Below are 27,146 nucleotides of genomic sequence, written 5' to 3' on the forward strand. Positions count from 1 at the left end.
TAATAGGGACACTTCAGACTACGACTCACCAGCAAACTGACAGGAATATTCTTAGAGAAAATATCAGGTCTGTGGGCATGAGGTATACATCCTAATTACATCAACGTAAACAATTCCGTTACCTGCTGCAATCGCTTGGTCTGTAATCATTTTCTCAAAGTCTTCTTTATCCAAGGAGTTCCTGGAAATAATTCAATTACCTTAAATTATAAACTGATAACTGAACACTAAAAATTCCGATGATGTAGAACATACAGGAATGATGATGGGTGGTTTTGTAGGGTAAGTCCTGACTTAAGGTTTTGCAGGAATGTGGTGACAGGTACAATCCAAAACAACTTTGCAAAAGCCCCAAATACACTCAATATCCAGTGTTTCCTCACTCTAGTGAGGCACATTTGCCTTTGAAGTCCAATATATTCCATCTATCCATAATCTATCTATCATCTATCATGGTAACTAGGAATTGAACCCAGGGCCTTCACATCTGGGTTACATCCCCAGCCCTTATAATTTTGATTTTGAGACAGGGTCTTACTATGAGGGATCCTCCTGCCTAAGCCTCCTAGACTGCTATAATACAGGCATGTGCCACCAGGCCCTGGCTTGAAGTTCTCTTTAAATTGGCCAATACTATGAGAATGCAGTGTCAGGAAAGCAGGATTGTGGACTGGCCCAGGAGGGGATAGTGTGGCTGAGAGGGAGGCTCAGTGGTAGAGCACTTGCTCTGCATGCACTGTGAGCCCTGGGTTCATCCTGAGCACAAGAGGAAGAGGGAGAGAGGCGGGGAGAGAGAGAGAGAGAAGGAGAGAGGGAGGGAGGGAGAAAGAGAGAGAGAGAGAGAGAGGGAGAGATCCTCAGGGGTATTCTGATCATCCAGTCAAGAAGACAAATCTACGTACAGGTGGCTTTCACTTTTAAGTGTCACTCTTTTGTATTTTTTTCTAAAGCAAACACATAGTATTTCTTGCTTTAAGATTCTGTATATTTATCTCTCAGACAGTACTATATTAAACTTTCATCCTTAGTCTTACATAAAAGCATTAGTAACAAAAACCCTGTTCTTTAATATTACTGCACTGCTTTCTACAGTAGAGAAGTTGGTAACATAGTGTACACATTCTGATTAATAAGAGGTTTCAGACACTTCAACCAGACAACTCGGTGGTTCGTGTTTGCTTAACTGTTGTTTGATAATTTCTGATAATAATGACCAGTTATACTCAGATTTGCCATACTGCTATTTACACAGCAATGGCTCTCTTTGTGACTCAGTTTCCCATTAGATGGGCCATGTTTACACACAGCTCCCTTTGTCATTTGAAGGTACGTTGCTTATAACTGAAATGCTAGGTAGAAATGCTACATCTCAGTGGGTTGAGGATCACTGCATGTCATGTCCAGCTTGGACCCAGAGGTTCGCAAATTGCTTGTTACACCTTTCCCTATATTTAACAATCTTAATAATCTTCAGATTGGCTCCTTTTCCCTCATCTAAGCAACACTTTTCTTTTTCTAAAGAATGAGAGCAACTGCCTCACTCTGATGCTTCTGCTCCCAGCACCGGGGCGTGAGCAAGGTGTGGCTGGTCCAAGCAGCACACGGCAGTGCCAGTTAAATTCCCTGCCCTCATCTTCAGAAATGCGAGCAGGCATAAGCACTTGCACGTACACCAGCAAATGCACTATGTGTCACACACACATGCACACACACAGCCATGTGGTCATTACAGAATGATGGGATCAAAAAGACCCCAGAAAATACAAAGCAAAAGCTCTTTGAGCAGCTGAGCTGAAGAGATCACAATGGCTGTACCGAAACTCATTCCCTTAACAACAGTGGTGTCAGTGGGGTCTTCTGTCCTTCAGCCAAGATCCAGTTTCTGTTTAATGTATTTTTTTCAAGGCCAGAATAGACTAAATAGCATAAAACGTGGTGGAGGTGTGTTCAGTGCATGGCACGTGGAACAGCAGGAAAGGTAGCCGACTTGCCCACACGAGCCGAGAGAGAAGAGAGCCAGAGAAGATGGCCAAGGGCAGAGCGGGCCAAGGGCAGAGCACACCGGCAGAGAGGGGCTGCAGCAGGCAGAGAGCAGTTCAGGAGTACAAAGCTTATATGAGCTACGGAACGACTATTATTTAAAAGTACAACCAACTCCTTTTCTTTAATAAATCAGGAAAGTGGGAAAAGCTTTCTCAAGATTTCCTAATGCAATGATTACTGTTTGCTTAAGTGGTGAGATTTCTTTTAAGAGACAGTCCTGGAAACAGCCTCACTGCGCATCTCTATGTGGCCCACAGAGCCCTGAGAAGAAATCTGAGTGATCCGAGTGCCAAGCAGAGCAAGAACGGCTCGTGGTGTCTTATCAGCCCTAGGAGGACTAAGGTCAGAGGCTCCTGGAATGCTCTGTGTATCGCTCATGTAAACAAAGCTCCTGTCAGACAGTCGCACTCGCTCCTCCCAGCCCATCCGTGACCCCTGCTTGGCTCGGTCCTGCTGCCTGCAGTCCAGGACCCACTAGTCAGCAAGGAAAATGCAGCAGACAATCCACAGGGCTGCAGATCCACTCATGAGTCGAGGTAGATGGAAGCATTTGCCAAATCTCGCTTGTGGATGGACTGGTCTGTTCTATTCGGGAAATTTGAACTCAAGCAGTTATTCCACTTTTCACAAATTAAATAATCTTTGAAATGGGGACAATCAAGACAGGTCCATCTGTTTCCCACAGCAGTAAATGTGCCAGGCTACACATATAGGAATTATATTTTATTAAAATGTCACCATATATGAGGCATTTTCAGAAACCTTTTTAAGAAAATGTTACAACAGAATGCAAAGAAAAGAAGAGAAGCGGAACTGATATTCACCAGGGAGAGCGAGGCGGTTAGGAGAATACCTACCGAAGCCTCCCACAAGGGTTCACAGACGGTCCCCCGGCCTGGTGCTCTTTCTGCAGTATCCAGACACCTGCCCCTTCTCCTGAGGTGTGCTGGGCTTTGGGTGCCCCTGGTTTCCCACTTGGATCTCTGGAAACACCCTTCAGAGAAGGAATGTTTTGATTTTGGGGGGCACTGTCCCTCGGTATGAAAGAAAGGCTAAGAGGAGCGTGTTGAAGCAGCAGTGTAGATAATGCAGGAATGCTACAAAGCTCAGGCTTGAACCTGGGCTGGGTCTTTTCCGAAACAACAATGAAACCCTACATATGGTGAATAAACCTGAGTCTAGTCATCTATAAAATGTGAAAATTGAATACACTTACTTTCAAATTAGTGACAACTGAAACATCTATTCCAGTTTCCAGCACACCACAGTGAGCAATGAAAGTCCATGCACTCAGTGGGTGCTGGTTCTCTTTAGCAATTGTAACTGGGAATTCATATAGCTTCCATCGTGCCACTTACCTGCTGTCTTTTATTTTATGATTTGCTAGTGTTCTCTGAAGTGCGAGGTTCAGCCGTTCAAACTGGAAATGGAAAAGAAATGTTTCTAGAATTTCCTTACATAACAATTTGTTAGAAGATACACATTTGAAAAAAAGCATCCTTAAGATTTCATAGGAAGAGGCAGAAACATTATTACTTGAATGATGAAGTCACTACATTTATGCTTTGGAAACTGGGACTGACTGTCTTTCTAACTCGGGAAGAAACAATGAGCTCAGACTGAGGTGAGTTTGCCTGTGTGGTCACCCCTGGGCATTGTGTTGACCACAGCCTCACTGAAGCCACAACAGAGACAGCTGAATCTGCATCCAAGATGTCTCCAGCTTGGGAACAGCAAGTCTGCTGCTCACACAGGAGCCTGAAGGCTTCAGCTCCTCTGGGTCAGGACATCACCCGGATGACCTCCCAACACCTCAGTCTCAGCCTGGCTCAAGCCAAACACATTCCTGTCCTTTCCATGAACATAATCCCGACATCCGGCAGACTTAAGTGCCCTGCACTACACATTCACACCTGGTGCTTTGTCCCTGTGTTCTAGGCTGGAAACCTCCACAGCGCTCACCTCTCTCTCCTGCTCCTCTCCTCTCCTCCCTTTTTATTTGATCCCTTCAATCAATTCTGAATGAAAATTAATTGATCATTTATTTAAACTGAACCCAGGATTTGTCTGAACACGTACTGATATCCTCTCTTTGAACTAATCATCCTCACTACATACTGATAGCTTTACTCTCTTTTATTGATTTCTATTTCATGTTTGTCTATTTTACAATATATTTGGGTGTAACCTTCTATACTTAATAAATACTTGCTGGCAATTACTGTCTCCTGGTCAGTCATTGCTAATTATGAAATAAAATGCTGATAAGCAATGTTGCTACTTTTTGTATTCTCTTCAAAAATCATACGTGTGTCAGTGAGTATATATAGCCAGTGATTCTCTTCATAGTTCACTCAAAGGAAAGTGAAGAATCTTCCAGTTATGTTCAATGCGGGGAAATCTCTTTTCCTTAATGACTATATCTGTCATAGAGTTTCCACTAATTAAATGGAATTAAATAAAGATTCTGTTTTAATGCAAAAGTTATGAAAATTTTTCATATATTTATAAATATATATACATAAAGTTTAGAAAAGAAATTTGAAATACATTGAAAGAAAATTCAAACACTGAAAAGAAATAAGAATTTGGATGTCCAGTATTTATTTCTCAGTAGCGGGAATGGAGGAGAGGCTGGCAGGGCCACAGATAGTGAGCTCTGAGCAGGTCCAGTGGGCTGTGCAACCCACGGGCAGTGAGCCTGGAGGGGGAGGAAGCTCACAAGCGGAGCTCAGGCAGGCTTCTTCGTCTTTCACACCACGGAAAGAGAAAGGAGCAGTTAACTGGCCAGACTGTAAATGCAGGACATCTGCAGGGTGCTGGGAAACCTGAATTTCTCAAGAGCCTTCTGCTTGGCAGAATGTTACCCTGCATTCCTAGCAGCTGAATACGAACGTGGACGCCAAGCCAAGAGAGGACGGGCTCCGAGAGTTATTTCCTTCTGCGAAACCTTCCTCTGCAGAAAAGGCACATCACTAAAACCAGGGTTGCTGCCACTGTGTGAGTCTCCCTTCAGAGTCTTTGTGCCCAAGAGTTCCTGCCTGCCTATTATCTTTCACCACCCTGGACTGGAGGCTGCAAAAGGGCACAGGCTATCATGACAGTGGGAGAATGAATGGCTGCTCTTACTTTGTTTTGTTCTGTTTTTGGTCCTGGGCATTGAACCCAGGGCCTTTGCATGAAGCAGCATATCTAGCACGGGAGTGCACCACCCCACCTGGCTCCTCTCTTAAGCTGGTGGAGCAGATGAATTCCTGGGCTTTCCATTCTGAATCAGAATTTACTGCCCTAAAGAAGAAAGTGCTAATAATCTAGAGAAGCATTAATAGCATACTTTAGTATTATTGTGGCTTAATTGCACTTTGATGAGAATCTGCTTTCATCTCTTACCACTGTTCTTCCGGAAAATTGTAAGATCAACAAACCCCACATAACCCACACACTTCCAGGCAAAACATTTATTCATAAATGTTGCCACACAGGGCCTCATGACATAAGCTCAACCACGGCAGTGCTGTCCTATGTCCCTAGGATGCTACACATTGATAGAACTAAATCCACTTATTTCCTTCAAAATTAATTCCTCATAACTAAAAGAATATTGTGTCTTCTGAATGCTAACTCCAACTTCCTTCTATTTGGGAAGGTCTCTGCTCTGAGGCCATCCTTGGACCCTGAAGTTTTGTGGCTCAGAATTTCTGATTCATAGAGGGGCATGTGGCCTTAAAAGTAAATAAGACATTACTCTCAAGTTTGCTTCGCTTTACTGAAAAATTGTCTGTTGGGTTTATGAAGGATAAGTACATAGTTCTTGTTAAAACCAATTCTTTTGTCCTTACTACACCATATGTGAATATTTCAAAAATAATTGCTATTGACATGCCGAATCAGCCGGCTGAAGACAGGCAGGTCTGTGCACGCCCTACCGAGGTCCTCAGTCGTGCGGAAGACACTGAATCACCCCGCTGCAGACAGGCAGCCACCTGATTCCACACTACAAAGACGCAGAGGACACCAGACCACCAGACCAAGGTACTGAGTCCCACTGTTCCTGGCCCAGAGGTAGGGGCTTCTGAGCTGTCGTCCCACTGCGCCTGGTACAGAGGAAGGGGCTTCCCGGTCACCATCTCTCCCGCTGCTCCCAGCCCAGAGGAAAGGGCTTTTGGGCCACCTTCTGTCCTGCTGCTCCTGGCCCAGAGGAAGGGGTTTCTGGGCCACCATCCCACTGCTCCTGGTCCAGAGGAAAGGGCTTCCCAGCCACCATCCCTCCAGCTGCTCCCAGCCCACAGGAAAGGGCTTTTGGGTCACCATCCCTACTGCTGCTTGTGGCCCCTGTCCCACCTCACCCAGCTCAGAGAAGGTAATCTGTGCAGGCACTAACAGCCCCCCGCCCCAGTCGAAATGAGAAAACACAAAAATAAGTCTCAAAACCAGACTTCCAGGTCACCTACAGCAACCCCGAAGGGAAATGAGATGGAACACTGATACTCAACCACCTGAACCCACTGAACTGGCAACAAAAGGGGATCTGGAAAAAATGAAATCAGAAATAATTTCTCAGATAACAGGAGAAATTGTGCCCCTAGTGCAAGACATGATTAATAAATCTAGAGAGGAGCTGAGGAACATGATGGAATCCCAACATAAGAAACAAATGGAATCCATAAAACAGATGCAAATACATTTCCAGGAGATGAAAAACTCCACTGAAAGTCTACACAGCAGAATGAGCCAATGTAAGGACACAATTTCAGATATAGAAGATAAGATTGCAATTAGTGACCAGGAAAAGAAAAATTGCTTCAAAATTATAAGGGAACATGAGAAATCAATCCAGCAGCTACTAGATGATGCAAAAAAGAATAACATAAGACATAAGAATAACATAATAACATAAGATTGGGCTCAATGAAGAAACGGGAGAGAGTGCAGATGACATTAAAAAACCTCTTCACAGAAATAATGACAGAAAACTTCCCAAGCAAGGGAAAAGAGCTTGACCTACAGATAAGTGAGGCATATAGGACTCCAAATAGCCCTGATCAAAAAAAAATCTACACATAGGCATATAATTGTTAAGATTCCAGAAACCCTACAGAAGAACAAAGTTCTACAAGCAGTCAGAGAAAAGAAACAAATCACATACAAAGGAAAGCCCATCAGAATCACACCAGACTTCTCAACACAAACCATCAAGGCAAGAAGAGCTTGGAGTGACATATTCCAAGCCCTAAAAGAAAACAGCCTCCAAACCAGATTGATGTACCCTGCAAAACTATCTTTCAAAATGGATGGAGAAATAAGATACTTTCATGACAAAGAGCACCTTAGGAACTTCGTGAATACCAAACCGGCACTCCAAAGAATTTTACACAATAGCCTAAGAACAGACATTGAGGATCACAACCCCAGGAAGCAAAGCAGAATGAACCCATCTGGCATGACAAAAAATTAAATGTAAAGGGGGAGAACCCAACAAAAAGAAAAAGTCATGGCAATGACAAGTCAATACGTTTCAGTTGTAACCATCAACATTAATGGTCTCAATTCACCAATGAAAAGAAATAGACTGGCAGAATGGGTCAAGAAGCAAAATCCAACAATATGCTGCATACAAGAAACACACTTCATTCAAAAGGAAACTCATAGACTGAAAGTTAAAGGGTGGAAAACAATACTGCATGTGACAGGAACCCGAAAAAAAGCAGGAGTAGTTATCCTCTTGGCTGATCAAGTAGATTTCAAACCAACACTGATTAAGAGAGATGAAGAAAGACATTACATACTTGTAAAGGGAAGAATCCAAGAGGAAGAGATGACAATCATAAATATCTATGCACCAAACACTAGTGCACCCAACTATATAAAACAAATACTAACGGACATGAAAAGTCATATATGCACTAATACAATTGTAATGGGGGACCTCAACACCCCACTGTCACAAATAGATAGATCAACTAGACTAAAAATAAGTAATGAAATACTGGAACTCAATTGAACTCTTGAACAAATGAACTTAACAGGTGTTTACAGAGTCTTCCACCCCACAAAATCAGAATACACATTCTTCTCAGCTGCACATGGGTCATTCTCCAAAATAGACCACATACTCACACATAGGACGTGTTTAAGTAAGTGCAAAGGAATTGAAGTTGTCCCCTGTACATTATCAGACCATAGTGTGATGAAATTGGAGATCCATAGCAAAAGAAACTGGAAAAATTTCATAAACATGTGGAAATTGAACAACACACTTCTGAATAACCAATGGGTCACAGAGGAAATTAAAGAAGAAATCAGACAGTTCCTTCAATTAAATGACAATGACAATACAACATATCGGAATCTATGGGAAACAATGAAAGCAGTTTTACGAGGGAAATTCATAGCAGTGAATATGCATATTAGGAAAACAGAACGATCCCAATTAAACAACCTGATGCTGAATCTCAAGCTTCTAGAAAAAGAAGAGCAGGACAACCCCAAAGCTCATACAAGGGAGGAAATTATAAAGATCAGAGGAGAAATCAATGCAATGGAGACTAAGAGAATGATACAAAAAAATCAATGAAGCCAAGAGGTGGTTCTTCAAAAGAATCAACAAAATTGACAAAACTTTAGCCAACCTTGTCAGAAAAAGGAAAGAAAAGGCCCAAATCCCATGCAATTAGGAATGAAAAGGGTGAAATTACAACAGACCCAGCAGAAATCCAGAGGATCATCAGTGCCTACTTCCAGAACCTATACGCCAATAAGATGGACAACACAGAAGAAATGGACAGATTCCTAGATACATATGAATTACCAAAGTTGAACGAAGAAGACCTAAAAATTCTGAACAACCCAATATCAACCAATGAAATTGAAAACTTAATAAAAAACTTATCGACTAAGAAAACCCTGGGCCCTGATGGCTTCACTGCTGAATTCTACAAGACATTTAGAGAGGAACTGCTGCCACTACTGTTTAAACTCTTCAATGAAATTGAAAGGGAAGCAATACTCCCAAATTCATTCCTGGAAGCAAGCATTACCTTGATCCCCAAAGCAGAGAAAGACCCAACTGAATAAGAGAACTATAGGCCAATCTCACTAATGAACATAGATGCAAAAATCCTTAATAAGATAATGGCAAACAGAATGCAGAACATCATCAAGAAGATCATACACCCTGATCAAGTGGGATTCATCCCAGGGATGCAGGGATGGTTCAATATATGAAAATCAATTAATGTAATACACTATATCAATAGAGCCAAGGACAAAAACCATATTGATTATCTCCATAGATGCAGAAAAAGCATTTGACAAAATCCAACATGCATTTATGATAAAAACCCTACAAAAAATTGGAATAGATGGTCTCTACCTCAAACTGATAAAAGACATCTATGAAAAACCAACAGCCAATATCATACTAAATGGTCAAAAACTGAAATCCTTTACACTCAAATCAGGAACAAGACAAGGATGTCCACTATCACCACTCTTGTTCAATATAGTTCTGGAAACATTAGCCATGGCAATTAGACAAGAGAAAGAAATAAAAGGAATAAAGATAGGAAATGAAGAAGTCAAATTGTCATTATTTGCAGATGACATGATACTCTATATTGAAGACCCCAAGAACTCCACCAAAACTCTTCTAGACTTAATAACCAAATTCAGTCAAGTAGCTGGTTACAAGGTCAATACACAAAAATCAATAGCTTTCCTCTACACCAATGACAGACTCACTGAGATAGGAATAGCGCAAATAATTCCTTTCACAATAGCATCCAAAAAACTGAAATACCTAAGAATCATCCTAATGAAAGAAATCAAAGACCTCTTCTCTGAAAACTATGGCACTCTGAAAAGAGATTGAAGATGATATCAGAAAATGGACAGACATCCCCTGCTCCTGGTTAGGAAGGATTAATATAGTGAAAGTGGCCATACTCCCAAAACTGCTATATAGATTTAATGCAATTCCAATTGAGATTCCAGCAGCATACTTCATAGACCTTGAGAAAATCCAAAAATTCATTTGGAGCAAGAAGAGACCCAGAATAGCAAAAGCAATTCTAGGTAACAGAGACATGGCAGGGGGTATCACAATCCCCAACCTGAAACTATACTACAAAGCTACTGTGATAAAAACAGCATGGTACTGGCAAAGAAACAGACCTGAAGACAAGTGGAACAGATTAGAAGATGCAGAAACAACGCCAGACACACTCAGCCATCTCATCTTTGACAAAGGACCCAAACACCCTCACTGGAGGAAAGATAGCCTCTTTAATATATGGTGCTGGAAAAATTGGGTTTCAACTTGCCAAAGATTAAAACTAGACCTATATCTCTCACCATGCACTACACTAAAATCAAAATGGATTAAAGATCTAAATATTAAAATAGAAACTCTGAACCAGTTGGAACAGAGGTTAGGTAGAACCCTTGAAGACATCAGTGTAGGAAAAGATTTTATGAACAAAACCTCAGTTGGCCATGAACTAGCACAAACAATCAACAAATGGGATCTCTTCTTATTAAAAAGTTTCTGCACAGCAAGAGAAACCACCAGCAGTGTGAAGAGACAACCCACAATGTGGGAAAAAATCTTCACCTGCTCTTCCTCGGACAAAGGTCTACTATCTTGAATCTATAAAGAACTTAAAAAGATCAGACCTCCCAAATTTAAAGACCCAATCCAAAAATGGGCATCTGAAATGAACAGACATTTCTCATACAAAGAAGTAGAACTAGCAAATAAATACATGAAAAAATCCTCAACATCACTGGTCATTTGAGAGATGCAAATGAAAACAACGCTGAGATTCCACTTCACTCCAGAAAGAGTGGCTGCTATCATGAAATCAACCAATAACCAATGCTGGTGGGGCTGTGGGGAAAGAGGAACCCTGCTCCACTGCTGGTGGGAGTGTAGACTGGTACATCCACTGTGGAAATCAGTATGGAGATACCTCAAAGAACTAGGACTGGAAGTCCCGTTTGACCCCATATTCCACTACTGGGGATCTTCCCCAAAGAATTAAAAGAATCATACCACAGTGATATATGCGCGCCCATGTTCAGAGCAGCACAGTTTGTAATAGCTAAAACTTGGAAACAGCCCAAATGCCCATAGACTGGAGACTGGATAAAGAAAATGTGGTTTTTTAAATAAAATGGAGTGCTACTCAGCCATAAAAAATGAGAAATTAGAGACATTTATAGCTAAGTGGATGCACATTGAGGCAATACTCTTAAGTGAAATAAATAGGACACACATTTGTAAATACCAAATAGTTTCTCAGGTGTGAGAAACTGAAAGTGTAAATAAGGACTAAATGTATAATAGGTCATGTGAAATAGGAAGAAAAGGGGCAAAGGGGAAGGAAGTGGGAGGGCTAGGGGAAATGATAGAAGGGAATGGGATTAATAGGAGAAAATGGAAAAATAGGAACAAAATCTTTGTAAATAGGGAGGACTGGAGGGGTTGAAGGGAGGGCTGGGCAAGGGTGAAAAATAAGAACCAAGAGAGACTATGTAAAGGTGCAAATTTCCAATGATGAATGTCATTATACTGTAAACCTAAAATGTACCAATGATTAGAATGAATAATCGATAATGCAAAATAGGAAGGAAAGGTCCAAAGGGGTAGGGGTAGTGGGAGTGGCAGGGGAAAGGAAAGAAGGGAAAGGAAAAATGATGAGAAATGGAAAAAATGGAAATAAAGTCTTTGTAAATAGGGAAGGGTGGAGGGGGTGAAGGGAGGTCTAGGAATTGGGGAAAAAATAAGAACCAAGATGCATTATATAAAGGTACAATTCCCACTGAGAAATGTAATTGTGTTGTATACCTACAATGTACCAATAAAAGAATTTAATACAAAAAAAAAAAAGAAGAATTGCTATTGGAAGCAACACTGCTGAACTTCAAAGGGAAGAATTTCATTATTACAGTTTATGAATTGCTCTTTCAATTGAGTTTTCATATTTACAGTGTTTATATTTTCTACAACAAGAATATTCTAATTCATAAGGATAAATTCTAATACTATTCTTCTTTCCTCCTTGTAACTCAGTACTGTGGAACATAGATAGACCCTGGCAGGCTTAGAGCCTGGGGCTCTCTCGGTGCTCGAGGTGGGCTTACCGCATGTGCAAACTCAGCCAATTCCAGCCATTCCATTCAATAAGTGGTTCTGATTTGCTGCACTTGTGGCTAGCGCTCGGCTACAAGCTCATCCAGACCCTGCACCTGAGGAGCTGACAGCACGTGGTCAGCCAGCTATCCACAATGGCCATGTCTTGCTCTGTGTGTCTCGCTCTGCCCTTGCACATGACAGTGCTAGTGCCACCAGTTCCCGAACTGTACCACCAGACTGTGCTAGCCTGGCTGCCTGGGCTGAGCATAATTAACTATTTCCATGTCAAAGGTCATCAGCCAAACTACTACTGTGATGATGTCATATTTGAAATAAACTTCCTCAGCTTTCAGCTAAATCTAGTGGCTGCATCCCTCAAGCTCCATCTCAACTCTCCTCTCTCTCCATCCCTGCAACCTGTACTGTTGCCAGGAGTCACTGTTCTGGTCAAGTCACCTCACTTCTCCAGAACTTCTTGAGGGACAGACAAGGTCTCTCTGAAATTCCTTCTAGTCCTAGGAGTAAGCGAGGGTGGGATCTTCAGGGCTTCGCCCGGCATAGAAAGTTGGTTCTACGTCAATTAAAAAGTGAATTCTAATTTTATCAATGGCCACCCTTACAGAGAGAATGAGCTTACATAAAACTGAACACTGAGAGAGGAAGACCTCAGAAGGATTTTCAGCTTCTCTCTAGCTCTGCAGGGCAAGACAAGCTCTGCGTGGCCCTCCTACTCCTAAGATAGCTGTTCTCCTAAGGGACTCCCCTGTTCGCAGCGTTTCCTCATGAGACACTGGCCGAGGGTACTCCCCACCTCAGATCGCTGTCATGCTGCAGAGCTCAAAAATCTCAGCGCCGAGAATGCAGAGACTCTGGCAATCACGGGGCTCATCACTCTGACCCCAGTCAAGATTGGCTTGAGAAGAGTCTTCAGACAAAGGGCTAACAAGCAAATGGAGGTTTCTATGCTCACTTCTGCAAGCTGGCCAGGGATATATGGTGCTCTTTGGAATTAGAAGAGGAAAGCCTGGTAGAAAGTATGTTATCTTCAATGAATTTAATCTCAAAATAATAGGTACCTACTCTTGAGGACTCGATAACTTTAGCTGACACGAACATGCCAGGAGATGGGTAGTGTTGCTTCCACTTTACAGATGAGGAAGCTGTGGCCAAAGGGGATTAAGCTGTTGCTCACAATTACGTCAGACTGCAGTATGCTTTGGACAAGAATTCAAGGTGTTAAGCATTCAAAGACTAACCACAGTTTAAAACATGATTTTAAATGTGTTTTCATATATTGCAAGAAAATATTCTGTGTTTATTATATGCTGAAAAGTGAGAAAGCCAGTTTTGCTAAGCATTTCCTTCGAAAAACTTTCTTGTTTCTAACAATTTGAAAATACCACTAAGATCTGTAAAGGGAAGCACTGACCTCCGGGAAAATCAGTTTGCAAATGCTCTCCGCCAAAGTGTGAAGGTAGACGCGGCTGCGGCTGGCCTTTCTCTGCGGGAGGCTTTCTTGCACGTTCTTCTCAGGGACATCCTGGCAGATGGGCGCAGGGGCTTTGCCGCTCTCCGAGCTCCCTGCTGCTTCCTCTGCTGACTCCTGTGCCGCCTGCCCTGGGGCCAGGAGGGAGAAGGGACACTCCCCCGTGATCGTGAGGTCCTTGAGCTTCGTGCAGAACATGGCGTGGGCTCCTCGGCGCTCAGACCTCCGGGGGACACCAAGCCTGGGGTGGGGGCCGCGGACAGCAGCCACTGCCGATCCAGAGACACTGGCGAGCAGGCTTTCTAGGGCAGCAAACGGGCCAGAGAGGAGACGAGAATGACTCCTTCCACGGAGAAAACAGAGAAGTCAGGCACAAGAAGGCAAAGACCACACCATCATGTCTCATTTCCGCTTACAAACAAATTCTGATGGATTGCCAATTATGAAATGAGCAGAGCATGTGGGGAAGATCTTTAATACATGTACATTTCAGTGTACTGCAGTAGTAAACTACTGGATTTCAGTATTTTAACACTTTTCAAATAAAGTATTTTCTCTAAAATACCCTTAGCATGAACTACTAGTTTCTATTCTTGTAACCCAACTGGGCCAGTTTGATTCCACAAGAGCAGAACACCATGACAGAAGCCAGGTCTGAAACTGTCCTTTTAATGCTTGTGTGACTACACTCCATGATGCTGTTCTTTCTAAAGTAGCAGAATGCCACAAACCAGTGTCCCTCAAAAGTAGATAAAGAAAAAATACACACACACACACACACTCACACACACACACACACACAAAGCTTATCTTTTCAGATCTGAAACTGACTTTTAGATGAAAACATTCAATGAAAATGATTACTGCAAAATGAAGTATCACTACAAATAGCAAAATAACTTCAAAATATTATCATAAAAATTACTATTTTTTCCAAAACTCCTGATCACTAAGAGTATCTCATGGGGTATGAAGAGATCCCCGGATCCAAACACGAATGATACTTAGATAAACCAAGAAAGTCCTACTGGTCAGAGCCTCCATAGAAATCATCCACATTGTCACTGGGGCATATTTTCCCTTTAGCGTTTGTTGGTGTCGGGACTGTAAATCATTCGCATAATTACAGCACATTTATTGTCAGTTGTTGGTCACTAGAACTGACTAATTGGAATTTTGCTCATCAACAATACTAAAAACTCTAATTTGGCGGGTCCACCAACTATTTCCTACTCTTAGAAAATAAAAAGCAAAGAGTGTGAAGATCCACATGCAGTAATTCCCTACTACATGCCTAACAGAGTCCTGGGGACCCTAGTACATTTAATCCTCATAGAAGCCATATGACAGATATTATCGCCAAAGGCCAAGAGGCTCAAATATTCAGGTCATTTCCCTCATTGGGATTGCTAGAAAATGACAGCACCAGTACTCAAATGTAGGTTGCTGTTCATCTAACTCCTGAACTAATATGATTTTATTACCCCAAATTCATTTCAAGTTAGACCAATCAGGCTAAGATTAATTTATCTCAAAATATGGTGCACAAGTTCATATTAGAAATCATCAAGAACCAAATTCTCCTGCTCACTGGCTGGTGTTGATGAATCATTCAAGATATAGCTTTACTTATTTATTTATTTCAACCTTTAGAACTGGTATTCAATTTTTTTTTTTTTTTTTTTTTTTTGCTCCTCAATGTTTTTCCTATTTTCTCAGGACATATAATCAAGAGTCTGTAAATTATCACAGGTAAATTAATCAGTTTAGAAGAATGAACAAGTCATTTTCTGAACGGGGGCAAATATGGAAGCTAAATTCACCACTGGACACAGCCTGGGTATCATGAAACTTTGGGGAAGGAGAAATCTTGAAATTTTCCAGAGAACGCCAGTGTGGTTTATTACATACAGTTATACCTCAAAGTCACGATCACATGGAATTTAGGAATCTTCAAGAAAGCACAGAGGAAGATCCTACATCTTCACAAGCAGTAACTATTCTGCTGGGAGAGGAGGGGAGCTCTCTGCATGGACAGCTCACTGAGGCGGCCCCAAGATGATACGACAGTGATGCGGATCAGGAGCACACAGACTCTGAAAGACCTGCACCTAGAGGGCTTTCACTAGAGTTTCTTTTTGGATTCAGTTACACTGAAGTCGTGTCTCAGCATTTTCTGTATCTCAACAGAACACTATTACTAGTATTTTTTATTACTGCACACAAATTTCTTTTCTGATTTATGGTTCAAATCTACAATCAGTAAAACTGTTCTCCATAGGGGCAGAGACACGCTCAGATTCGCAGGCTTCACGGTCTTGATCTCAGCTACTCTGCTCCACTACAGCAGCATGAAAACAGCCACAGGCCACACAAATGAAAGGGTATGGAAGCGTCCCAGTAAAGCCTGCTTGTGAAAACTCATGAGTTAGCCAAAGCATTTTACTCCAAAGGTAATTGGGTCGAAAAGGCCAGAATTACTTTCCCATCTTCTCTGCCTTCTCCTCCTCTCTCGAAAGAGAGCAGCCTATGTGGACCCAGTTTTTGTTGCTGTTGTCACTTATGATTGAACCCAGGGCCTCTCACATGCGGAGCCAGCACGCTGCCACTGAGCTACAACCCAGCCCATGACCAGTTTTGTACAGCTTGAAAGTAAGAAGATAGCTGAGTAGATATTTTCAGTATTTATAGAAATAATAATGCAATTATTTTAGATTAATGTTCAGGAGGAAGACCAGTAGTAACTGCATGCTGCAATTTCAGCTATCTCAGATATAACCACACGCGAGGTGTGGTGGCACACCCCCGTCATCCCAGCGCTCTGGGAGGCTGAGCTAGAAGGATGCAAGTTCAAGCCCCACCTGTACAACTTAGTGACTTAGTGAGGCTGTCCAAAACCAAGAAATAATAATAAAAGGGGGAAGCTGGGGGTCCAGTTCAGTGGTAGAGTGCCCCTCGGATCAATAATCTTCAGTACTGCTAAACCCAAAGATTACAATTCACTAGAAGAGGGTACTCAAAAGAAAAAAGAAAAGGAAAGCAATTAAAAATAGACCACTATAGGTTGACTCTACAGAATCAGCTATAGAAATGATTCCTAAAATAAGTTATTCTAGTACATATTAGAATTTTGGTACTGGATTTAGAGGTCTGGTATAAAATAGCTTATGATAAATTCTTTGATTAAACTTAATCTCTCATTCCATTTCTACCCTGGCACCCAAACTCTTTAATTTTCATCTTCTTATTCAATCTGGCTTCAACATCTAAAGCTGACCCTGAAATGCTTCCTTTTCCTGTATTGCACATTACTATAATTCCTGAAAATAAGCTAACACTGTTTTTTATTAACTTAAAAACGGCAATGGGAAGCAAGTTCTACTTACTTCAACACCAGTTCTTTAGTCACATGAATTCACATGTGTATAAGCAAACAAATGAGCATTCTTGGCCTGTTCAACAGGTGAGGCTGCACGGGAAACAGATGCACCCAGGGCCAATACGTCGGGAACCTGTGTGCGCCCTGGGCCTGCCTTCCAGGGATGCAAAGTACATTCTCCCGTTAAGCTAGTGATGATGTTTGAGGGTAACATCAGCAGTTTCTCCAGGAACGGTTTGGACAGCCAATGAACACAGCACACAGCTGATTGTAGAAATGGTAGTAACACAAGGAAAAAACAAATAAAGTAATAACACTGGTGACAAAGGCTTGGCAGGCAATGGGGACAATATGTTCTCATGAAGGTGGAGAAGTACTTGCTCTCCGAGAAGTTAAGAGCCTCCTAATGCACTGAATGTGCTCTTTTATCTGGTCAGTGATTAACTTCACTGTGGTAAGAATAAGGACCCAGCCATTGTTCCAGATTAATAAGGAGGACGCAGTTATTGTTCAGGTAAGGTAGCTCTCCATCATTTAAAATCCAGGACGTAATTAGGCATGAATACCTTGTTTGCTATGTGTATCAAGGTCATCTAGATCCAAGGACAACACTTCCCAGGCACTGGCTGGCACAGGCCTCTTTTGCAACATCAGGTATTAAAGATCAGGTGTCAAAATTAGAACGCAGTTGGGGAGCAGTCTAACAAATTCGTCTCCATCATAAGAGCAAATGGCTAGATCCAATGTCTAGGAGCAGACCTGGATCCTGACACAGCAGTATCTATGACTAAAGGGATCTAAGTGGTTTAAGATCAAATCACAAAGTTTAGATTTGTAAGAGTAGCTCAAAGGAAGAGTGAACTGAACATCAAATTGTCTTGGTGAGGATAATATTTGCATATTCCAATGCCAACTATAACAAACATAAGGGAGGCAGGTAAGTTTTCATGTAGGCTGAAAGCAGAGGGTTTTCTTTCCTCAAAAATTTAAAGTTGTTTTAAATAAAACCCTGTCAATCAGCCTTTTCAAAGGTATTTCTTTTCACTTTGCAGTAAGAATTATTTATAGAACTTGCTCTGTGGCATATGAAGAAAGGACAAAGTAATAGAAAAACTTATAAGCCTGTCCAAGTTTCTGCACAGTTCTAAGTTTAAACAAACAAACAAACCTCAGACCCCTTTGTGGTATTTATCTTTTTTAGGGCTACCAATTATCTTATTGCCATATTTCTTAAAAGAGTGAGTTTTGGGGCTGTGTTCCATTGTTTAAATCATGTTTATTCTTACATCTAAAACTGTTCAGCTTTAGCTTCCAATGTAATTGCAAATTGCTTGTTAAATTCAAAGCTTAAAAGTCAAAGTTTGAGAATCTTTTGACTTTTAACATACTTAAATTCTGCCAGGATTTGTATTTTCTTTTTCAGAATCTTGACTCCCATGCATCCTTGGATATCACACTAAAGTACCTTCTCCTTCATTTGTTCTAGTCATCAAATATTAGGGATGTTCTGCCACATCTCAAGCATTCCTCCAGACACAAAAGCAGAGTGACTTTGTAAAAGGACACACCCTCCTCTCCTGGGGTTTATATCCCAGCAGGGAAAGTAAGACATAAACCACATCACCTCAGGGTCACATATCACTCTAGTAATGAAAATCAGGGTTACAAACCAAATCCCAGGAGAGAGCAGAGCCATGGAGAAAGTTCCAGAAAGAAGAACATGCTCGGTGATCAAAATGGAACTAGGCATGCTTGAGAAACAGAAAGGATTCCAAGGTAGCTGGAGTATGGTGTCTGTGAGAAAAAGGCATGGGGTGGAGGAGATAAGATTTGTCAAGACAGGGATTTCCCAAGACTCTGTAAACTATGACGGAGGAGTCAAAACTCTACTGGAGGAACAATCAACTGGACGACTGAAAGCAAAATAATGAATGACTTGGACTACATTTTTAAAAGATTATTTGAAATGTTCAATGAAAAGAAGATTGGACAAATGGCAGATTCTGGCTTCAGCTGATACAGCGGCCTTGAGGATGAAAAAGGAGACCAGCTGCAGAAGGATTCGGGAAAGTGAATCTACAGTCCTTGGCTACTAACAGGATATGGGGGCTGAAGGAGAGGGAGGACCCCTTCCTGTGACTTTCCTCTCAATAGCATGCCCACGGTTTAGATCGAGACCATCCCCTGGAGGCCTCAGGCGCTCCTGGTGGGGCCTATGGAAAGTGATCAGACCCTGGGCGCTGGACTCACAGCGGAATGGCCCCTCGGTAGCTCAGCCAAGGGTGCCGTGGGAAGGTGGGCCCTGGCTGGAAGTGAGGGTCCCTAGGGGAGGGGCATTTCCCTTCCTGCTCCTTCCTCTGCTCTCCATTTCCGGACCGCCATGAGGAGAGCAGCTTACTCCATCTGGACATTTCTGCCAGGCTGCTTTTGTGTTTATGTTTGCCCAACATGGGCTGAAACTCCTAAAACGAAGTCAAAGTAAGCCTCTCCAACTTTAAATCGGGGTGTCAGGGGCCTTGTTCGTGATAAGGAAACTGAGTAAGACAACAAGTCACAGAACACCTCTGAGCACTGTGGCGGCAATCAAGATAGTGCATAATGCGTTTCTTATGATTCTGGTTATTTGATCATAACTATGCCCAGATTTGGGGTTTTTGATGTAGTATAAGGCCTTGTAGGAGCTGGGACACTTTAACTCTCCTCTATTATTTTAAAATGTAACTTCTGCTTCTCCTCCAAGAGCAAAGACATGGGAAAGCTGAGTCCGATTTACATTACTGGACAGAGCATTCACCTTGCCAGCAGACTAGGCCTGACACACAGGAGCTGTCTGCGGGCATCTGAAGAAAAGTAGGAGGTGCTTACCTTACATTTCTGTAACTAAAGGGCCCAAACTTGTAAGTCTCCCAAAGCAAAGTGGTCATCTCTAAAGGCAATAGGAACGTCACCTGCGGTAATCAAATGTACCATATGTCCCCTCACCTAATGGTACCTGCCTTGCTAAAGCCAAAGTACTGGGCACAAGTTACATTTAATAAACATTAATTCTTCATTTAAATAATATGGACATTTTCATTGATTGGATATAGGAGCAGTTCTGTGACCTCTTTAAATTTAGTATGCTCTCTGGTAAGGAGGTAAATCTAAGACTTAGCATTTTGTGTTTCTCAGTTTCGATATTAAAATGTTCACATAATCTTCTATAACTAATTATAAAGCAAAACCTTTGAGCACACAAATTTCATTTACATTAAAGAAATACTCTAGTGCATTAATCACTGAAATGTGAATATATACAATTAATACCTCTTCAAATTAAATATCATTGCCAAGTGTGGTGGGTCCTGCAGGCCAGGAGGAAATAGAATGCTCTCAATATTCCATTCTTGAAACAACTTGCAGTTCCTTCTATGATTTTTTCATAGTTATATTTCTAAAATAATTCCTTCCTGATAGCCATTTTTAAAAGATACTTCTTGAAAGTACTCATTGTGAGTTAAAGAAGAAATGTGACTCCTTTTACCCCATAAAATCCATTTTGTTTTCATCTATTTTCAAATAAAAATAGATGAATTTCTATAATGAGAATTGGCTCAAATGAACCTGAATGATGTCAGTATAAACTGGACACCACAGGACAGCCTTCATCCTGGGTCTCCCCTAAACTCAATCTGACCACATGTCCTATCTACTATTATTTATTGCAGTTTTCCTTTATTTCACCCAGGTCTTCATATTCAGAATGATCAAAACTTTCTTAAAAATATCTTTCCATAAAGCCACCTCCACCTCTTGTCCTTTTAAGTCCAGGTCTACAAAAATTGTAGTCCAATCTTCATTCAAATTCAACCTGTATTTTGATATATTTTCAGTCCCAAACCAAATAGGTCAAGAATTGAGTCAAATTTGGTGGTTAGGTTCAATGTTGACCTTATGAGGAAATTTGATTCAGTTCTTGTTCAATTCAGTTTGTGACCAGAATTGTGGAAAGAATTAAGTTTGTGAGCTAAGATATTACTTATACCATGTTATATCAGAAATGCCTCTACCATATTTGATACAAATATGCAAGTATGGCAAAAGGCTGACTTACCTAACTACTGTGGCTGCATCTTCTAAGAGTCCATAGATTTGACTGTGAGTTAGGTAATACATCCTGATGAAACTTAAGATGAAAATAAACTCCTGGTTTTCCAACAACTGGACTGATGAATACATTTCATTTAAGTGACATAATGAAATGGGTAATTACACAACATCACAGCTTCTCCATTTCCTCTTCTTTAAAATTTTGTTTAGGCAGGAAGGCTGCAGAGTATACTGTTTTTATATCTAATATGTCCATAAATCAAAACACAATACACACTTGCATATGTACACTTATTTTTTCCCCTTCTGCAAAAGTGATTTTTGTAATTGTCTTAGGAAATTGTGTGTGTGTGTGTGTGCGTGTGTGTCTTTACAGACTTCCTGGTTTGGAAGGGTCAGTCACAGGGAGCTTAGGCTGTAGGAGCAGCTGGTGATCTGCATGTACTGGCTCCATGACCTTACTCAAGGTCTTAACCAAATGTCTCAACTTTCTCCATTTGAAAAATAAGAATACCAATAGCAATAACCTCAAGACTTGCAAAATTAAACAAAGTCATTCATATATGCATATATATCTTAGAAAAAGCACAGGCCCCCTCATGCAATGAATACCTTTTGACTCTCACAACTACTACTTAATGGCACCTGGCACTGAACAAGCTTCCGAAGTTTGCTGAGCCTGTTTCCTCACCTAAAAAATGGTAAAGTAGTGATTAAATGGGGTTTAATCAAGGATTAGTAAAAATATATACAAAGTGCTTGGCTTTGACAGGCACCCGTAAGTGAAAACTTTTAAAAGAAAGTAAGAAGTCTAGTCTTGTGTTCAAGTTTTAAGTCATTTGTTGCTTCACAAAAGATACGATGCCTCTTCTGGCCATCTGGGTAGCTTCTTACAACAAAGAGAAAATTTCCGCATCTGGTTAGTAGCTTTACAGCAGCCACACAATAAACACTCTGGGAACACACATCCAGGTGCCAGTGATCACCCCACTCTACATGCCGGTCACGCTGACAGCAGCCAGAAACAGAGTAAGTGACAAGCAAATTCAATACATCACCTCACAACGGCCCAGTGACGCTTTATACCTATGAAACATTTTTTGTTACTTACTAAAAGCCTGTGTAAGGGAATGCTAATATATAGCAAGTGCTTGGTACTCTGCAAATAAAGAACAATTTCAATTTGTAGGACATTAATGAGTATCGAGAAAGTTATATCTATGTCAATAGTTAGGGTTCCTTTTATTGAATGACAATATAATAGAGTTACAGCCCAAGAAGATTTTATTTTGTTTTTATCCTATATAATCCCCTTTAATAATCTGCATGTCAAGTTCATTTAATAAAATATTAGGATACAAAAATGGGGGTGTAATGCTGTAGACCCTGTAATCCTGTAGACCCCTATTCACCATAGCCAAACTGCCATATAAATCAAAGAAGCCCTATGCCATGGAAGTACACACTATTTTCTACAAATCTGCAATACTTCCAATGGGGAAATAAAAACCCAATGATCAAGCTTAAATAGAAGTTCTGTTTCATCTGATTTTCTTTTCCTAGAAAGTTAGCTTTGAAAAATGATTACTATTTGTTATACAAAGTATCTTGCCTCTAATCATTGCTTGTATACGTTAACTGTTCTCCATACTGATTCAGTGTTAACACTTTTACCTACTTAACTTCTCCATGTTTTCCACGTTTACTTCCATTCTAGAGAAGTTTGGTTGGTAGGGAAAAATGAGATGCTGAGCGCCATGTTCATTTTAGGGTTATTTGTAAAATCACTCAGAATCCAAGGACAGTGGGAGATGCGAGGGTCCTGACCCAGGCGAAGTGGATGCCGTGGTTGAGGGCCACAACTGGGGAGCATTTTGGTTGACATTTTGAGCAACTGGGAGCTTGTCCTGCTTCAGAAAAAGATTCTAGAATAAAAGACAATAGTGATGATCCTGATTTTTCTAATCTAACCCTTGGAATTTTCCCCAAACTCCTTGAGAGAAAAGAACACAAACTAGGAGAGCCATGAAAACTGGACTTCTATGCACCATTAGATGAACTTTGCTGAAAAATGAATCAAGAAGTGCAGGCCTGTCCACAGCAGGACAATAAAGCGAGAAAACCAAGGAAAGCAGAACAAGCTGAACAGTGAAGTGCAGGCCGTGCAGGAGCTGGGTCAGAGCCCCCGGGATTCAGGGCAGACGCTTCTCTGGGGCTTGCCAGTGGCTCCACCAAGTTGCTCAGGCGGAACTCAAACTTGCAATTCTCCTGCCTCAGCCTTCCAAAGTGCTGGGATGACAGCCATACACCACCACATCCAACTTCACAGCCTTATTTATAAATTCCTTCTGCCCTCCACTTGGTTCAAAATACAGAAAATTAAAGTTACTGCTCACAGTAAACCTCAGTTTTCTCTCTTACTTCAGTATCTCTTACATAAAAACCAATGTAAAAACATAGGCAGTTAATAACAGTAACTGGGATAGATATGGGAGATTATTTACTGCAATCCTTCCCCTTGCGGACGGCCGAAGTCCATACTTTAGTGAGCGTGCCAACCCCGAGGCAAAGGAGGTATGGAGCTGAGGAAGAATGCAGATAGCTGCACCAGAGTTGCCCCAATACACCCTGGTCCCCTTCTCAGCTTTTCTGGACCCCTACACACTCCAGGGACTGCTTTCATTAACACTTAGTCATTTTATTTTATTACTTTGCTTTGCTTTGCTAAAGACTGAAAATAGGGCTTCACACATGCTAGGCAAGTATCATGCGATGAGCTACACTGCCATCCGCCACTTAGTGCTTTCAAATTCTGCACATAACAGGTTTTGAAAGTTATCATAAATATTTCATCTCAGTCCAAACCGAGGCTTCCATTTCATCTACAAATCCCACAAGTGTTGGTGCACACCACAAAACTGCTTTGGCTGTCCAGAGTTTCTTAAATATTTTTTCCAGATTCTTTTCCACATGATTCCCATCATTTTGCACTTTCTCAAAAGTTATCTAGTTCCAGTTCTCGAAACACATTTTCTAAATAGCCATTCTCATCACCCTGTCTTTGTCTCTTCATCAAAAGTTAGGTGTATTTCCAGCCTTAATCCAGACAATGCAGCTCACTTTATCCATCTGGGACCGAGCACCAGTAAGTCCCATTCTGCTGAAATTAAGTCAGAATACTCAACTCCAGCTCACCTAGAAGGAACATGAAGACAGTCGGACAGCCGACATCATGACCAAATTCCCCTTCCCTTCAGCCTTTTGACGTGAAGACACAAACACGTATATGTACATGGCACACAACATGAGAAGGAGGAATTTAAAAGTGTTTCTACATACTTTCTCTTCCATGTTATTAGCATTAGCCGTGTGTGTGTGTGTGTGTGTGTGTGTGTGTGTGTGTGTATTTTGGAAAGCGATCTCACTACATAAGAGTTTAGCTGGCTGAAAAGTCAACAACGCTTGTGAAATTTCTTTCCATTCTTTGACAACTTTGCTGTGAAATCACCAAAATGAAAAGTCATGTGTGCTTCCCTGGCTGATTGCTTTGTGAGAAGCACCTGGCACAAATGCACCACTGAGCATTCAACAAATGCAACTGATGTCAACAAAATATACTGATGTAATGCTATTAACCCTGAATGATATAGAGGAGGAACACAGGCGAGAAACACTGAAAAACGCAAGTCAAAGGAAGCTGTTGGAGTCTATAAAATAGTGTTTCTTGGAAACAAGTTTTATAGTGTGCTGTTAATGAGTTTATTTGTTATCCAATCAAAACTTATTCAGCTTCTGAAAATGATAATTTTCCTTTAATTACATTCGAAATCTAATACAAAACACACAGACACATTGAATTTCCTTAAATGGCCACAATAAAAAGGGAGAATAGGTAGAAAGAGAGAGCTATTAATGTTTTTTTTTGTTTTTTTGGTTTTTCTTTTGGTACTGGGGATCAAACTCGGGTCCTTGCACTTGCAAGGCAGGTGGCGAAACCACTGAGCTAAATCCCCGGCCCAAGAGCTATTAATGTTAATAAGGAATATCTTCATTAGGCAGTGGCAACAAGAGGATGGGTGGGAAAGCTTTCCTGGAATGTGCAGAATTTGAGCTCATTTTTGAGAAGGACTGTGGTTGGGATATAAAGACTTTGGCCACAGGGCTTACCATAGAGGGAGCTCGGCCAAGCCTGTGAGGAATGAAGGAGGCTGTGGGAAAGGGCAGGAAGTGCACTGCTAGAGATGTCAGAAAAGTAGAGGCGTCATGGAGTGTCAGCTCGCTAGAGCTGAGAAACAAGTGACTTTGCAGTTCTGCCTGGAATGACAATGATGGCATTAATAGAAAGAGGGAACCAAAGCAGCACAGTGATCCACAGGGGACTGAGCTTTCTTGGTACCCATGGACTGGCTCTTAACTGTCAGCATAGCATCTTGCAGACATGCATTTGTGTATTGGAGTCTTTAATTCAGCAGCACATGAAAGACAAGAGATGTGAATTTGTTGGCCTTCATAAGAGAATGCCACTAAAAGCTAGGGCTTTAATGCAGACTTACAGAGATCAAAATGCTACATGCAGAGGAAGAAGACCGTTCTAGCTAGTACTCTAGGGAACACTCACGTTTAAAGATTGAACAGGGATGTTATTCTTATGACCCAGAAGTAGCAATTAGAAAAGTACGGCAGGGATGAACAAGAGGGGACATGTCCGAAAAGAGGTGAATGTTGCAAGAGTGTACAGAAGACTTAGAGGTTAGCATTTGGTTTTTAGATTAGAAAGAAATTTATGACTAGTAAGAGAGAAATTTTACTAACAATAGTGGACTGGACATGAAAAGAAATGAGTTAATTTGAGTGTAACGATGTGATAATCAAGTACAGACTAGATTAAAGCCAATGGATTAAGGAACAAGTTTAAAAAAATATTCTGAGTGTAGGAGATATTTTCATTTCCACTAATAGCTTTCTGTAAATAGGAAAACTATACAGTATGCAAAGTTAGCTCCAACAACATCATAGCACAGGATCTGTTGCTTAAGTTACAGAAAAATCATAAGACACTCCCACACCAACCATAAGAAGGAGAACAAGCCAGACAAACTACACAACCACAGTTTTAAGAAGTCAAATGAAATTATCATGAAAAACTACAGCTAATGTCACACTTAATGGTGAAATGCTGAGCATTCACCCACCACTGTCAGGTGCCAAGGAGAAGCCCGAGGAAGAACATCAACTCTCTCCACTTCCCACCAGCACTGGACTGAAGGCAGGGCTGCAACAAGTTAAGAGAAAGGAATGCCAGGCAAACTGATTGGTGGTTTGTGATACAAATATATTATTATGCATGCAGGAATTCCAAGGATCCGCAACCACTAGAAAGGACAAGAAAATTTGGCAGGATTTCAGGATACACAGAAAGTTCATTGTAATTGCTGTACTAACAGCAAACATTAGGAAATGATTTCAAAAGCTCACCTATGATAAGGCCAACATGTGTAAACCACTTAGGAATACATCTAACCAAAGGTTTGCAAGACTGTTACACTGAATGTTACAAACACTGGTGAGATTAGTTAGACAAGCTTCAATAAATAGAGAGATATATCAGGCTAAAAATCACTAACGCATCTCTTTCCCCTAAACCAGTACATACGTTCAATGTAATCCTACTTAGCTCCTCAGTAGAAGTTGAGAAAATCATGATAAAATTAAATGGACATAAAATAGCCAAATCAATAGGATAAACCACAGAGAGGAACTTAGATATTTAAAACTTATGGTAAAGCTACAGTAAACAAGAAAGTTTGGATCTGGTACAGTGGTACACACCTATAGTCCCAGCAAGTTTGGGAGGGTCAGGCAAGAAGATTGATTCTAGGAGTTTAAGACCAGCCTGGACAACAGAGTAAGCCCCTGTCTCATGGAGGGGAGTGGGGTAGAAAGGAATGGCATAGAGAGCAATGGAATGAAGAGTCCAAAAACAGAGTTACAATGTTTTCATTAAACATAAGTTT

The 27,146-nt window shown here is 41.2% G+C and overlaps 1 protein-coding gene across 6 annotated transcripts in view; it reads right to left on the reverse strand.

Annotated features, from left to right (window-relative positions):
- Gucy1a1 (guanylate cyclase 1 soluble subunit alpha 1) overlaps positions 1 to 27,146 on the reverse strand; it is a 65,498-nt gene that overhangs the window by 23,165 nt on the left and 15,187 nt on the right. For 4 of the 6 annotated variants that reach the window (XR_015447024.1, XM_013067011.3, XM_004868551.4 and 1 more), the window contains exons 2-4: positions 13,608 to 13,966; positions 3,402 to 3,463; positions 123 to 181 (exon numbers count right to left, since the gene is read on the reverse strand). Coding sequence is in view for 4 of the 6 variants with exons in the window: in XM_013067011.3 (XP_012922465.1) it covers positions 123 to 181; positions 3,402 to 3,463; positions 13,608 to 13,862 (376 nt within the window). In the remaining 2 variants the exon portion in view is untranslated. Of the gene's footprint in view, positions 1 to 122; positions 182 to 3,401; positions 3,464 to 13,607; positions 14,008 to 27,146 lie in introns of all 6 variants that reach the window. The other 2 variants (XR_015447023.1, XM_004868550.4) reach the window with 1 other exon arrangement.

Source organism: Heterocephalus glaber, unplaced genomic scaffold, assembly GCF_053883595.1.
Source record: "Heterocephalus glaber isolate CG9 unplaced genomic scaffold, H.glaber_assembly_v1.0 deba00001737, whole genome shotgun sequence".
In the NCBI taxonomy this organism is placed as follows: domain Eukaryota; kingdom Metazoa; phylum Chordata; class Mammalia; order Rodentia; family Bathyergidae; genus Heterocephalus; species Heterocephalus glaber.